Source organism: Phoca vitulina, unplaced genomic scaffold (assembly GCF_004348235.1).
Source record: "Phoca vitulina isolate PV1807 unplaced genomic scaffold, GSC_HSeal_1.0 scaffold3, whole genome shotgun sequence".
Taxonomy (NCBI): Eukaryota; Metazoa; Chordata; class Mammalia; order Carnivora; family Phocidae; genus Phoca; species Phoca vitulina.
The window spans coordinates 58,068,501-58,085,388 of NW_022589706.1; the positions used below are offsets into that span (position 1 = coordinate 58,068,501).

At 35.7% G+C, this 16,888-nt stretch overlaps 1 protein-coding gene across 3 annotated transcripts in view; it reads left to right on the forward strand.

The window, feature by feature from the left end:
• BMP2K (BMP2 inducible kinase) overlaps positions 1-16,888 on the forward strand; it is a 130,442-nt gene that overhangs the window by 98,765 nt on the left and 14,789 nt on the right. For 2 of the 3 annotated variants that reach the window (XM_032400610.1, XM_032400611.1), the window contains exon 15: positions 4,801-4,911. The exons of the other annotated variant lie outside the window; for it this stretch is intronic. In XM_032400610.1, coding sequence (XP_032256501.1) covers positions 4,801-4,911 — 111 coding nt within the window. The remainder of the gene's footprint in view (positions 1-4,800; positions 4,912-16,888) is intronic. 3 annotated transcript variants of the gene reach the window in all.

The following is a 16,888-nucleotide window of genomic DNA, read 5'->3' on the forward strand; positions in this document are numbered from 1 at the left end:
GTAACTTAACTACTGTCTCACTACCTCACTTACAAACTGGGTATAGTGATGCTTGCTTATCTCATAAGGTGGTCAGGAAAATTAAATGAAATAATGTCTTGAAAGAGTCTGGGTACTCCACAAATGCCACTTCTTTGTTCTTCATCTTCTGTGTGTCTTTAGGCTCCAACTCGAGGTTATTGCCCTTTGACTAGCATTTAAAAATTGTATCTAAACTATCAGGTTTCTCTGCTGGCAATTAAAAAACCAGATTAGAAGGGGCTTTGTGGGCAAACAACATCAACAGCAGAAATGACATATGACAATAAGAAAGAAGATAGAAGGTGTCTGTCTTCTTAATAATTGATAGTTTTAATAATGGTGTTCATAAAAGGTGAAATCTTTAATAAAGTTTATAAAGAAATCATTAATATAGAGAGTATAGTTTAGAAAGATTTCTTTCCAAAGTGTTACTTAACTGTAATCTATTCAATCATCTTTAACACCTCTTTCATTCACAAGCAATAAGGCATCTAATATTTGATCCACTTGATAGGGGCTAAATTACCCTGTGGCATAAAAGACGTCTTTCAGAACCTTAAGAGTTTCAGTGGAAGACTAACAGTGTAATGAAAATTAATTTTGGTTATTACTGGCTGCTTCCTTTGTCCTTAAAAACTTTTTCTAAAGTAAGGAAATTATTGATGCATGTGGAATAACAAATTTACCTTTTTTCTTAGCACAGATTTTATCAACAATTTTCCAAAGTCTTTTCTAAAATAACTTATATTTGGTTTGTGAAATGCTCTCTAGTGAGAAACTGAATACCTTTATGTATGGTCCTTAAAAATATAGGCATTGCCCATGTAGTGATTGTTCAGAATAGTACATTGCCATTTGAGTTTTTATTTTTAAGATGGTACGTGGTTATTTATTAAAACGAAAAAGGATATTCTGTCTAGGAAATATTTTACGTGTTTGAATATCCAAAAGGTGATTTAAAAATCATAATATATTTCGACATACTAGAATTCCACAATATTAGTAGTTGGTAACAAAAACTGTTTTTTCGTGATCTTTAAGGAAACAGTTGTTGATTCCATCCATATACCAGTTGGCAAAGGGATTTAACATATAAAATAAACCAGGTTCTTGCTTTTGCTTTCAGCGTAACTGAATATTATTTATGGTTTGGAATTTTTCACCCGTTCTACTTAAAATCAAAACATTAAATCAAAATTAAGCATTATTAATAAAGCTGATCTCAGTGACATTTTTAAAGTTTAAACTTGTATTTTTCTTTGTCTTTCGTATCAAAACATCCAGATTAGTATGTAAACTTTAGAAATCTAACTGTGATAAAATTTAATACATTAAACACTAGATTACAGGTGTTTGCTTTGGGAAACTTTTTAACTTTTGTTTGTTCAAATAGTGGTGTAGCTTTGCATGTTAAAAGTAGTGCTTAATGGAATATTATTTTTTGTTGATGATGATTGTTTCTGTTTCAAACTGCATCACAACAACTAAAAGGAAGAATAGAAGAACCTAAAGACTGTGGCTGCTTTGCAAATTCTACTGAATGTGTTGTTTTTTTCCTATGAAGCCACAGAATGAAATAGATGTAAACATCTGTATTAGTTTGTTGTAAAGCATTAACTCTCACCATTTTAAGCTAATTCAGGTATATTGCTGTTTCTTCAGTACAGAATAACAAAACTTTTCAAATAGAATAGTTTCAAAAGTATCAGATGAAGACTGTACTTACAAAATTTATTCATTAGCCTTTTGGCTATTCAAGCCATTATCCATCCATATAAGCTGCAGAATTAACTTATTAGAGTATTTTAATTTTCTGATGATATTGTGGACTATACTTTGATTCTAGGATTTTTAAATCCTGTATTTTTTGCCATGTGTATCAATTAAAAATCCTGAAAAGATATTGTCTTTATTCACCAACACAGTTCTTTTGGGAAGGCAGGAGGAGGTAAGTTTCTTAATATTGGACAAATCAAGCTCAAGTTTTGTTCTAATGTGAACCAATTATTTGAAAATGGAAATTAAATTCATTTTAGGGGTGACTGTATTTGAAAAGTAGCTCTATATACCATTTCATTAGTTTTTAATAATAGGTAATTAATAATTTAAACAATTAATATGTGTATTTTGTATTTTGTGCCTTGGGACCCAGATTATCCTGTGAACTCTAGAAATCTAGGTGATTTAACAAAAATCCTCCATGGAAAAATTGATTCTGTGTTTTGTGGAACAGTGAGAACATGATTCATTTTATAGCGAGTTTGAATTCCGTTTTGAAATAATTGGAGAAATGAACTTTGCCATAGAACAGTGTCTCCATATTTTAAATTATGGGACTCACTATATAAAAAATGTTAGTTTATCCCTACATGACAGCGTTTGTACTCTTGTCTTAACTACGTGGTGCTGTTTATACATTTACATGAATTTACCATAAATTGATGGAGATAATATACCAGTGCATGAGGATTCAAAGAACCTTAGTGGTAATGTGCATTTTTATATGCTGGGAGCCATTGGTACAGTGCTGGTTTATAAACCTGGAGAGTATGTTAAAGTGTAGATTTCCAAACTCCTGCTCAGATAAATCTGATGCATTAGATTTGTGGTAGGGCCCAGGTAGCTACATTTTATACAGGAATTCTAGCAATTATGATGCAGATGATTTAGAAAGGAAGTTTGGTCCTAATTTAGACCTAAGTACCCGCGCATATATACTGTCTTGATTTTCAAGAACCAGGGATCTTGGATATTGATATGCTGTGGCTATCACTCTGAGATAGTCTGTTTCATTTGTCCTTTCCCACTTCCTCTTTCCTTTGTCCTCACTCTGTTGTGAGTTTTCACTGTTAATCCATTTAATTTTCACTGTTAATCCATTACACTATTGGAACTCTTAAGTCTTGGAACTTTTGTTTGTGCATAAATCAATTGTCAGATATGTTGCCTTAACAAAATATTTATCATTTATTATATTACCAATGGAATTTTTTTTTAAGATTTTATTTATTTATTTGACAGAGAGACAGTGAGAGAGGGAACACAAGCAGGGGGGAGTGGGAGAGGGAGAAGCAGGCCTCCGATGTGGGGCTTGATCCCAGGACCCTGGGATCATGACCTGAGCCGAAAGCAGACGCTCAATGACTGAGCCACCCAGGCGCCCCTTACCAATGGAATTTTAAGTAAAATTTTAGATGACCCAAAGTTTCATGTGGATATTGCAGTTAGTTTTAGCCGTAAAAGCTGATAGTTGTGTCCATTGTCATAAAGATGTTTAAAGAATTGTCCATTGCAGTAATTAAGTTTATTTAGGATATTGCAGACTCTAGGGCCTCGCCTTCTCAAGATTGTGCTCCCTGGCCCAGCAGTATCACATCACCTGGGAGCTTGTTGAAGTGCAGAATCTTAGAACCCATCCCAGAACTGTCCAGTCAGAATCTGCACTTTAACAAATTCCCAGCTCACTGGAATGCGCCTTCAATTTGAGAAGCACTGTCCTAGGAGATTCCTGCTTTAACTTGGGGCTTTTTGCTTCATTCTGAAGTTACAAGTCATCTTTAGGGAATTCTAGTTATATTTGGATTTTCTCTGCCTACACTGCAATGTCTTAGAACTCAAATGAAACCAGCATAATTTCTGGAACCATAGAATTTCTTAAACATGAAGGGTATAGTCTTGGGAATGCTTATAATTCCTGAAAAAAGCAGAATGGGTTCCTAATAGTGTATGTTTGATTGCTAAGAATCAGAGGCTAGGAAGACAGGTTACAAAAATCGAGATGTTCCCAACTGATCAGGTGCCTGCGATATGCTGTTTCAGAGCAAGGAAAGATAATCCCTACTTAGGGAATTAGGGGACAGCAGCTCTCTTCTTCACACACAGCAAGCCTGCTTCTGCATGAGTCAGAGCCTTTGCTCTAGCTCTTCCCTTGTCTGGTGTGCTCTCCCCCAGGTATCCCTTCGCTGCCTCCTTGAAGTCTTTTCTCACCTGGTACCAGTCAGAATCTCTCTGTTTATTACTGTGACTTGTGCCCACTCCCTTAATTCCTTTTCCCCTGCATTACAGTTTTCTCTATAGCTTTATTTTTTAACATTCTGTATATATTTCTCATTATACTCCTTGCTTTTTGTTTGTTTGTTTTTCCATGCCAGCATATGAACTCCAAGAAGGCAAGACTCTTTGTTTTGTTTGATGTTGCCTGCCCATTGCTTAGTGCCTGGCACATGCTAGATCTCAGATATCCATTGGATAAAATAATAAACTCTGTCATTAGGCTTTTAATGGTATGTGAATGATTTAATATGAGAAATGAACATCATTGTAATAGTCAATTACTTTTTATTGCTGTTGAGAAGTAAGATTTGCCTATTTTATGAACAAATGACCATTTGCAGTATTTTTTCCATATGTGTTTTTTGGAGAAAGCCTGCCAAATATGTCTCTGTTTAGTAAGCTGGGTTTAAGTTCGGGTCCAGTATGTTACAAGTTGAAGACAGCTGGGTATTTAAATAAACCAAACTAAGTTATTTATTAGGTTAATTGTATTTGTGAAATCTAGCACAGAGATGATGTTGTTAAGCTTGCCTTTGTAGCAACAAGTATCTATTAAACTCAGGACTACCCCCTAATACTTATGAAAATGAACCCTGACTTTAATATTTTTCAAAAAGACTGTTGCTTTGTTTAATTTTATTTATACTGTTACCTCTTGTTTTTTTTTTTTAATTTAAAGACCGTTTTTATTTTATTTTATTTTTTTGTTTCATCTTATTTTTGCAGACAGGCTCGAGGAGAGAGCATCCTCAGATAAGAATGTAGACCCACTTTCTGCTCCACATAACCATCCTCCAGAAGATCCTTTTGGTTCTGTTCCTTTCATTTCTCACTCAGGCAAGTTACATATGTAACATCATCATCATTAAAAAATACACTCAAGAACAGCAACAATAAAAATAACAACAACAACAAAAAAAGCCTTCTTAATATAAAGCCAAAGTAAGAATTAGGTGTTAGTTACAGAAAATAGAAAATTATTTTTACCTTTGCTATCCTGCTCTTCCTAATGTCATTCTTTCCATTGGGTTATTCAGGTGTGCCTTTTGCCAACATAGAAAAATGCTGATTTATACAGTAGAACATAACTTGCTTTTTATCTTTATTGTTGGATACCTGTGAAACAAATTCATGCATGAACATAGCTTTCCTTTTTATACATTTAAAATACATTTAAGGATATTTTTATACTCAGCTTTTGCTTAAAAATCCTGTATTTTCCTAGTTTATACGTGCTCTTTTGTAGTTGTGTTTAAAAAGTATTGATTTTGTATGTCACAATAATTTTGTGAATATCCTCGCTTTAATTTCTTCATTTTGCTTTAATTTCAATTTAGAATTTAAATATTGTTATTACCATTAAGAAATATCTGTAGTAACATTTTCTAAGTAATCACTCAGTAAACATTGTCAAAGATGCTAGGATGGAATGGGATCCCACTTTGGCATAAATGGTTTTGTGTGTGTTTGTGTGTTCCTAATGGAAAAAAATGAGTTTGATCATAGAAGAGGGAAATATGTTAGAAGAAATAATGCCTTGATAGAAGGTAAAGGTTTTGTTTACCATATTCAAAGTAACTATCAGCCATGTTCTTGCATTCTTTTCCTTGTATTTCTCACTCAAGCAAATCACGTATATGTAGTAACATCATTGCTATCATTTAAAAAAATGCACACCAGTGAGAAAAACAAAAGACACACCTTATAAACAAAAGAAAAACTTATAAATGTAAGTTTAATAAGAAATAGGTGTTCAGGATTTCTGATGAATACATTGAGGCAGTGTTAATAGTTTTTCAGTATTTAGGTTTGCAGCACAATAATTAGGAGTTTCTACATATTTTCATGTTCTGTATTTTACTCTTTGCCATTTATTGAAAACAGTGCATATTGGTGTCATTTTCTGCTTGCTGCTTTCAAATTATCTTTTTAATGAATGGCATGATAATGTTAATTGAGTGGGGGAAGACAGTTTACTGTTTCTACTTAGTCTACACACATGCACTCCCTCACACCCCCAATAATAGTGCTATTACTTTTTTCAAACAAAGTGTAATATTTCAAAATGGTCATTATAAGCTCTTAAGAACATAGGTATTGATCTGTTTGTGGCAGAAAATGGTTTCAGTACTGCTGGCTCTTTTTCATCCTCTGGAAGGGGTTGTATAATGCTTTTCGAGTTTGCACGTATCTATGTAACTTCTCGGTTCTTTAAGATTCTGAAAGAACCCTGGGAAAATGAAGACTGGAATCAGGGACTAGAGTAAGCCTCAAGTGTTCAATGTGTACATTTTTTGAATATGTAAATATTTGTCACTGCTGTGTTCTAGTAGACCATGATTACATTTCCATTCTTCTATAAGGTTTCGTTTTTCCTAGAGTTAATTATAATTACATTTATAAAAGTGACTATGTTTTGTTCCTTTATTTTTTTTTATGTATCTGTCATTGATTCAACTCCATTTAGAAGTATTAATTTCCTCCCATTTTAAGGTGGCTACCGTTTTAATTTTTACCTGGTTACATCTCTCATGGAGTTCTGCAGTCTTCATTGGTTGCTTTCTGTAACTGCCACACGCTTATCATCCTGCTGTTTTCTTTTGTCCACCAGTCTTTTGGGAATTCCTGGATCTCCTCTCTTTTCTTTCTTGGTTTGTTAGTAGAGCAACCCCTCTACTAGTTTCTTGAGAAAGTGTGCGCGGGAGGAAAAGTCTTAACCTTTGCTGCCTAAAAATATCTTTTTTCCTAACTGACATTTGAAATTATCAAATTTGGCTGGGTAAATAATTCTACATTGGATGTAATTTTCCCTGTCAATTTTTGAGGCATTACTTCATTGTATTCCAGCTTAAAAAAAAAGAAAAGGCTTCAATTAGAGGAATATTCCCCATGCCCCTAACTCTAGGTCCCCATTCCCTCTATTATTTAGAGTCCAAAATACCTTTTCCCCCTATTTCTTTAATAGCTGCATGTACTCCAGAGTTGGTACAGTCAGCTGACCTGCCTTAGTTTGTTCACATAGATGCATCTTTCTGATTTGTTTGGTGCCTTAGCTTATGCTATCACTTTTTCAGACTTTTCGGAAGCTTAAGGGAAGATAACATTTCGATAGACCATGTCTTAAATGATTCAAATCTAGCTTTTCCCCTTTCAAATCTAGCTTTTCCCCTTCTTGTTTTTAAACATTTCTTTATGGCCAAATTAAATTTTGTAAATATCCATTTATGCAGAAATCAAATAATTGTATCAAGAATATGTTTGTTGCTGTATGTGAGGGTAATATCTTATTCCATAAGTTGATACTTTAATTATCATGGAATTGTATTTACCTTTTATGTCAGGTTACTAAACTGTTAGTAGAGTGGTATATCATAATTATAATACTATAATTCCAAAGCAACTTTGGAATTATAAAGTCCTGGGTATAAATCTTAGTTCTATCACAGATTAGCCATGTGATATTGGGTGTTGCCTAATTTCTTGGAGGGTTTCTTTATCTGAAACTGCGGATAATATTAGCTACTCGATGAGATTATTGAAAGAATTAAAGAAGAGAATGTTACACAAAGCACGGCATTCTCGGTGTTGTTGCTTTTGCGGCTGTTGCTGGTAGTGCTATTACATAATATTTTCACTATTTACTAGATTTCAAAATCTTTGTGTTAAATAAGTTGTAGCTGCTGTCCAGCTAGTAGTACTACAAAATTCCAGTAATAATAAGAGGTAGTATTCTCTTAACTACTGGTACCTTTAAATAACATGTAGAATCTGTTTATGAAGCTTTTCACTACCACGAACTGTTTTAATAGTGCTATTTCTATTTTTATTAAAGCGTTAACTGTCACTATTCACTACAATACACACATAAAAATCATATTAAAAGCATGGTATTCATTCCCCATCAAACCCACATACTCTTCCTTCTCCCCAAGGCATCATTTTTTTTTTTAATTTTATTTTATTATGTTATGTTAATCACCATACAGTACATCATTAGTTTTTGATGTAGTGTTCCATGATTCATGGTTTGCATATAACACCCAGTGCTCCATTCAGTACATGCCCTCTTTAATACCCATCACTGGGCTAACCCATCCGCCCTCCCCCCTCCCCTCTAGAACTCTCAGTTTGTTTCTCAGAGTCCACAGTCTCTCATGGCTCGTCTCCCCCTCTGATTTACCCCCCTTCATGTTTCCCTTCCTGCTATCTTCTTCTTTTTTTTTTTTTAACATATAATGTGTTATTTGTTTCAGAGGTACAGGTCTGTGATTCAACAGTCTTACACAATTCACAGTGCTCACCATAGCATATACCCTCCCCAGTGTCTATCACCCAGCCACCCCATCCCTCCCACCCCCCACCACTCCAGCAACCCTCAGTTTGTTTCCTGTGATTAAGAATTCCTCATATCAGTGAGATCATATGATACATGTCTTTCTCTGATTGACTTATTTCGCTCAGCATAACACCCTCCAGTTCCATCCATGTTGTTGCAAATGGCAAGATTTCATTCCTTTTGATGGCTGCATAATATTCTGCTGTATATATATATATATATATATATATATATATATATATACACACACACACACACACCACATCTTCTTTATTCATTCATCTGTTGATGGACATTTTGGCTCTTTCCATAGTTTGGCTATTGTGGACATTGCTGGTATAAACATTGGGGTGCACGTATCCCTTCGGATCACTACATTTGTATCTTTGGGGTAAATACCCAGTAGTGCAATTGCTGGGTCGTATGGTAGCTCTATTTTCAACTTTTTGAGGAACCTCCGTACTGTTTTCCAGAGTGGCTGCACTAGCTTGCCCAAGGCATCATTTTACAGTTAGTTTGTATACCAACACAGGATGTGTGGCTCTGTGAATTAAAGTGTGAACTGCTTAATTTTAATAAACACAACTTCGGAAACAGACTATTTGAAGAATTTTGTTGACATATAGGCTATATTAATTAGGTCACTGAAGTTTTTAGATTTCATATATTGCGTTTCATTTTTAGTTAGGTTTGGTGAACTTACTCTTCCAAATCCCAGATCCACCTCATTATCTAACAGGAGGTTAAATTGAGTTTAGAGTTGGGAAAGGCCACATGATATAGAGCAAATATTTGATGGAACATAAACTATTACAGATTGTGAGTTTGAACACCTGTCCTTTTGTAAGTGATGATGAATGTATTGCTTATGTTTTTAGATTCTAGTATGTAATTCTTGAAGATCAAGAATTTTGCTATTTCAAGATGTCAGTAATAATGGTTACAATTTATTGAATTCAATTTTATACATACAGTGGAAACTGAGGCCCAGAGAGCATCAATGACTGGCTTAAGGTCAGATAGTTTCTAAGTAGGAATCCAGCTCTGTCCGCTTCTAAACTCTTTCCTGTAAATAGTAGCAAAACAAATGAAGATGTTAAGTGGCCTGTTTTAAATAAAAATCTACATAATAGAAATGTCAGTTTTGTAGCATTTTTAATCTGGCTGGGAAATACTGTTCACACTAACATGATTCTCTTTTTATACTTGGGCCTTGTCACTTGGCCTGTCTTCGGAGAAACAGTACAGATTTTGATAAAGCCTTCTAATCCACTAATCCTTGGGCCTGGCATGGTGCATTGCTGGGGAATGATGGCAGGCAGTATGCTGTCAATTCAAAGTGAGCTTTACAGTCTTTACAGCCCCTCCCTTGTACCCTAAATGATGAGACAACAGAAGGCATGTCATTACAATAGCAGTTTCAGGCCATTCATCCTCTATAATCTGATAGCAAAGAAAAGAACATCAAAATAAAATTTCCTTGAAACTGGAAGCTTCTTATATGATTAAAAATGTACCACCTGTTTTATAACTAAAAGAGCTGTCCTCTAAAAGATGGAAACCTGATTGGAAGACTATGATGCAAACCTGCCCCTCTCCCCACATTTTTTTTGACATTTTCTAAATATTTTGAATTTTTTGATATAGTTTTTGAAAGTTCATTTATGTGATTCAAGAATACATTATTTGCAATATTTATTTATTTATTTATTTATTTATTTATTTTTTAAGATTTTATTTATTTATTTGCGAGAGAGAGAATGAGAGACAGAGAGCACGAGAGGGAGGAGGGTCAGAGGGAGAAGCAGACTCCCTGCTGAGCAGGGAACCCGATGCAGGACTCGATCCCGGGACTCCAGGATCATGACCTGAGCCGAAGGCAGTCGCTTAACCGACTGAGCCACCCAGGCGCCCCTATTTGCAATATTTATTTAAAATAATGTGGCATTAACTAGGATTTCACTCTTCTTCCCAAAATGTGTAAAAGAATACTATAATAAATATATGAAAATATGAAAACTGACCTTACAAATTTAGCTTTTGAGTTTGGAATCCTCTCTTGGATTGGGCAAGACTATGATGTCTTTGAAATTTTAACATCTAGAAATTTCTTTTTGTGAAAACTCTAGCATGAAATGGATGAATTTATGTTCTTATATATTTGGCAGATTCATGTTCTTAAATTCATTTGGTGAGTTAAGCTTATTCTTCAGAAACTCCCAGTTGTTTTTACCTGGTTAGTCATTTTCCAGTTCACTAGAATCAGGAGTAGTAGGTGAGTTTCACAATTGTTCAAGTGAATGATAAGCTTCTTGAAGTCAGGAAATGCTTTATTCATCTTTGTGTGCCATACAATACCTTGATGAATGAGTTCATTGCTTTAGTAATCTAATATAATCTCTCTCTCTTCATACACACACACCCCCTAATATTTAGTGAGCTTTTACTAAATAAAATGAATATTATTTAATGTTCAGCTCTATCAGGTAAGTTCCATTATTGCCTTTATAGATGAGGAAATGGAGGCTTTTTTGGACATTTATCTTCTGTGGGTTTTGTAAAGTTGAGTATTAGTTCACTTGATGATGAAGCCTTATAGTATTTCTAGAACTCTAACCTACAGACTATAAAATACTCAGCACAAGATATGTATTGACAGTTCAACAAAACACTGTTTGCTGAAGTAGAAACAGTATTGGGCATTTTTTTTTTTTTTTTAACTTTTCAGACATAGCTTTGTAAAGGAAATCAAAAGAAATCCAGGACAGGTCTGTGGTTGTCTTTTGCCGGGGTTGACGAGCTATGTTGAATATTTGCTGGTGATGATGTTCTACTGGTAGTTTAATTGTAGCATTTACAGATGAGAGTTTTAAACTAGTGTCAGCAGAGAAGTCATTCTGGCTTTGATGTGTATGGTCTTAAACTTGGGCGTTATTCAACTTTTTCCTGGTTTCATATTCCTCGTGTATAAAAAGACTACCTCTCTAAAAATCCCTTCTTGTTTTTTGCTTTCAAATATAGTTGAAGATATGAAATAGGATTAAGGTCACCAAAAGAAAGAAATGGAAAGAGAAAAGGGAAAGCCAAATAATGAGAACTGGATAATAACAATGCATATCTTGGAGGTGGTAGAAGGTCATGACAATGATCTGACATAGAGCAATGGGACCACTTTTGAAGATGTAGTTAATAAAGTTGAAAAGGAAAGATCATAACAGACCTTTCAAAGCATTTTCACCCTAACGTGGGAGCCTAATGGTGGGGAGTTAAGAGATAATGTATGAAGAGCCGTTGGCACTGCATTTGTGCGCTTGACAAGTATTAGTTACTATCCTCTCTGATTCATTTCTCAGTATCATTGGAAGCATATGGCAGGTACTCCATAAATAATCATGAAAGGATGGGGTACTACACCAGCAATACCAACATAGCCCTTTACTGAGTACATACCACACGCCAGCAGTGTTGTAAGCACTTCACGTATGTTCTTACTTTAACCCTTGTTACAACTTTCGGAGGCAAATACTATTGCTATCCCTACTTTACAGGTGAGGAAAGTGAGACACTAAGTAGTGCATGATTCCAAGTCATCAAGGACACTTTCATTTAGTATCTTCTGCTTATAAAGGAAGGGAAGTATGCTATATATTTTTATATAAACAGTTACCAAATGGTTAATGTGGTATTTAGATATTTAGTAAATGCTTTTTACTGACAGTACTGAATAACTGAAGCATTGCTTTAGTTAGCTCTGCACTATTATCTTGAAATTCTATATATGATATATATTAAGCCAGTGAGAATAACTTTAATCAGCAGAATTTCGGTAAGTTAGTACTAGTTCTCTTGACACTTACTTTAGTGATTTCACATTGTTGTAACCTTTTTCTTTTTTAGAGACTTTATTTATGTGAGAGAAAGAGAGAGAGCACAAGCCAGGGGGAGGGGCAGAGAGAGAGGGAGAAGCAGACTCCCAGCTAAGCAGGGAGCCTGACATGGGGCTTGATCCCAGGACCCTGGGATCATGACTTGAGCCAAAGGCAGACGCTTAACCGACTGAGCCACCCAGGCGCCCGGGTAACTTTTTTCCCCGACACTTTACTTGGAATTTCCCTGAGAGACCACTTATATGCTGCAGAAGAGAATTTAAGACTTTATAACCCTTTATTGCTGTTCTTAGTCATTTATCCAAATCTACATTGTCTATCTTAGTCACTCCCTTTATTTTCAGGACTTTGTTCTGATTGGATTTTGGCTGTTTGCAGAAATCAGACCAACCTCAAAAGATAAGGATTACTCAAAAAGCTGAAATTTTCATACTTTGTAGTTCCAAGGCACAAAGCAGAAATAACATCCTGACTAGAAGCCATCAAAATATTCTGTATTTAGTTTAAGGAAAGAAGAATGCCCCTCAGGGCCGAAAATAAAAGTTAAGTCAATGTATGAAAATTTACAGTGTTTTACCAAAATCAATTAATAGAGAAAGGGAACTGAGGTATCCTGGGCACATTCTAGATAATTGTTTATGCTTTAAATACATGTTTCTAGTGCTTATTTTAAATATTATGGTAGCTTCCCTTCCACCCACTTGAAAAACAGCCATTTTTATATTAATACAAATCTCAGTAAATATAGGGATTATTAGGATTTAGGATATATTGAATTATAAGGAAACATATTTAGACTGTACTTTTGGGAAATTAAGTAGTGAAATAATCCTGATTTAAATTTCATAGTAAATCACATGTGTAATATTTACTCTAACAACTGGAAGAAGCAATCTGGCCCCAGGAGCAAACAGTAGGAATATCTGAGTTCTTTTTTTTTTAATTACAGGAATATGTTTAGGCAAAGAAATAGATTATAAAAGTTGATGGCACTTAGCTACGAAGTCACATTTTAAAGTACTATACATGGTACAGTTGATAACCAACTTTATAACTAATACTTATTTTGACAGTCTTTCATGCCTATGGAACAGGACTAAAAGCCTTAGAATATATTGAAATAATTTTAAATTTTGTATAATTCTCATTTCTTTCTCAGTTCTTCTGTAGTTCCACAGTGAAGAGGGGATGCTTAAGTAGATCACTTTTACTGCAGAAAGTAAAGTCTTATCTAGAATTGCTGTAACTTGCAGCCTGGAATTTAACTTTTCCTCAGCAGGAGTTAACTGGAGAGAAATGACCACATGTATTTAAATTGTGTTGTAATGGTGCTTATTAACATTTAAGTTGCTCTTAGTATGCCATCAGAGGTTCATTGCTGCTCTTGGTTCTCTTGTGAGAATGTGGGAAAAGAAAGGAATTTGGATAAATATCCTCTTAGTTTTATAAAGGGGAGACAATAAAAGAAATAAAACCAGTCTTTCTGTAACCAACAGAAAACTTCCCCAGTTGTCCATACTTTTCAGGGATGTAATCTGAAACCACAAAGATGGCATAGATCATTGTGTGTGCCTGTTCTTGGTCTTTTTGAAAGCAGTCTTTTTCAATTTCTTGTACTATGCACCCAACTACAGCTATTTAAAAATCAGAGATATAGTTTCCAGGATCCAGTATGCACCCTTGTGTGTGGATATACGTTTGTGTGCCTACTTTTTTCTGGCCATTTTTAAAAATATATATATATTAAATAATCTCTACACCCAGTGTGGGGCTTGAACTCACGACCCTGATACCAAGTCACATGTTCTTCTGATTGAATCAGCCAGGCACTCCTTTTCTGGCCATTTCTAAAGTGGACCTGAACGCCGCTTGAATTAGCCATAGAATTGCACTCATCTCTGCGGCGCCTGCGGGGCTCAGTCGGTAAGCGCCTGCCTTCGGCTTAGGTCATGATCCTGGGGTCCTGGGGTCGAGCCCTTCGTCGGGCTCCCTGCTCAGCGGCAAGTCTGTTTTCCCCTCTCCCTCTGCCTCTCCACCCACTTGTGTGTGCATTCTCTCTCTTTCAAATAAATAAATAAAATCTTAAAAAAAAGAATTACACCCCCCGCCCCCCACACTTACATTCACTGTTGACCACTGGGTCCAGAAAAGATGCTAGAAGGGTGGAATTTGGTGGATGAGGTAATTGAGTTTGGCCTTGTTCTGGAGGTGATGATGATAGTTTACTATTGAGTGTTTATTGTGTGTTGGGCACTCTTCTAAGTCTTTCTTTATAACAATCCTATGAAATAGAACTGTTATTGTCATATTATTCCCTCAATATAATTTATATATTTCCTCATATTATGCTTAAGGGTACAAAGTATTGGCTATGATCTTATCAGAGATTGTTACTGGGTTAAGTTCATTAGCTGTGTATTAATTATGTATAATGAATATGTATAATGTGGGAATAATAGTAAATCCATAAGGTGAAATTGATATTAAAAAAGGAGAGTTTTCTTTTTCTTTTTTTCCCCTCAAGGAAAAAGTACATGATCATGGATCTATTTAAAATGCTGAAAAACTAGAAACAACCTAGAAGTTCTATAGGTAAATGTTAAATCTTAGAATATTATAATACAGTGTTTTATCATGTTTCTATCAGAATTAATAATGACTATATTGATACCTGTAAACATGCATTAAAAATGGTAAATGAAAAACCCCACAAATTTATATTCACATTGACAATTAAAAAAATAGATCTGGGGGTGCCTGCGTGGCTCAGTTGGTAAAGCATTTGACTCTTGATTTCAGCTTAGGTAATGATCTGTGTTGTGAGACTGAGCCCCGCTTTGGGCACAGTGCTGGGCATGGAGACTGCTTAAGATTCTCTTTCTCCTTCTCCCTATGCCCCCCCCCCCCCCCCCCCCCCCTGCTCTTTCTCTCTCTCAAAAAAAAAAAAAGAAAAAAAGATCTGTATAGTATTTAACACAAAGAAATCTATACCTCTATTAATACAACTTTGAGAAGCTGACAGTGCAGGCAGAACGAGTAGGAAGTGACGAATGTGTTTTGGAAAGCACTAGTGGCCAGTTGGGTAAAGGAGACAGTTAATTTATTTTTTTAATTTATTTTTTTTGTTTTATATGTCATTTTATTTATTTATTTATTTATTATTAACATATAATGTATTATTTGTTTTGGGGGTACAGGTCTGTGATTCATCAGTCTTACACAATTCACAGCGCTCACCATAGCACATACCCTCCCCAGTCACCCAGCCACCCCATCCCTCCCACCCCTCTCCACTCCAGCAACCCTCAGTTTGTTTCTGAGACTAAGAGTCTCTTATTGTTTGTCTCCCTCTCTGGTTTCATCTTGTTTCATTTTTCCCTCCCTTCCCCTATGATCCTCTGTCTTATTTCTCAAATTCCTCTTATCAGTGAGATCATCTGATACTTGTCTTTCTCTGACTGACTTATTTCGCTTAGCATAATACCGTCTAGTTCCATCCATGTCATTGCAAATGGCAAGATTTCATTTTTTGATGGCTGCATAATATTCCATTGTATATATATACCACATCTTCTTTATCCATTCATCTGTTGATGGACATCTAGGCTCTTTCCATAGTTTGGATACTGTGGACATTGCTGCTATAAACATTGGGGTGCAGGTGCCCCTTCAGATCACTACATTTGTATCTCTGGGGTAAATACTCAGTAGTGCAGTTGCTGGGTCATAGGGTAGCTCTATTTTCAACTTTCTGAGGAACCTCCATACTGTTTTCCAGAGTGGCTGCACAAGCTTGCATTCCCACCAACAGTGTAGGAGGGTTCCCCTTTCTCCGCATCCTCGCCAACATCTGTCATTTCCTGACTTGTTAATTTTAGCCATTCTGACTGGTGTGAGGTGGTACCTCATTGAGGTTTTGATTTGGATTTCCCTGATGCCAAGCGATGTTGAGCACTTTTTCATGTGTCTGTTGGCCATTTAGATGTCTTCTTTGCAGAAATGTCTGTTCATGTCTTCTGCCCATTTCTTGATTGGATTATTTGTTCTCTAGGTGTTGAGTTTGATAAGTTCTTTTTAGATTTTGGATACTAGCCCTTTATCTGATATGTCATTTGCAAATATCTTCTCCCATTCTGTCAGTTGTCTTTTGGTTTTATTGACTATTTCCTTTGCTTTTTATCTTGATGAAGTCCCAGTAGTTCATTTTTGCCCTTGCTTCCCTTACCTTTGACGATGTTTCTAGGAAAAGTTGCTGTGGCTGAGGTTGAAGAGGTTGCTCCCTGTGTTCTCCTCAAGGATTTTGATGGACTCCTAGAGTCTCACATTTAGGTCTTTCATCCATTTTGAGTCTATTTTTGTGTGTGGTGTAAGGAAATGGTCCAGGGGCGCCTGGGTGGCTCAGCGGTTAAGCGTCTGCCTTTGGCTCAGGTCGTGATCTCAGGGTCCTGGGATCGAGCCCCGCATCAGGCTCCCTGCTCGGTGGAAAGCCTGCTTCTCCCTCTCCCACTCCGCCTGCTTGTGTTCCCTCTCTCCTTGTGTCTCTGTCTGTCAAATAAATAAATAAAATCTTTAAAAAAAAAAAAAAAAAAAA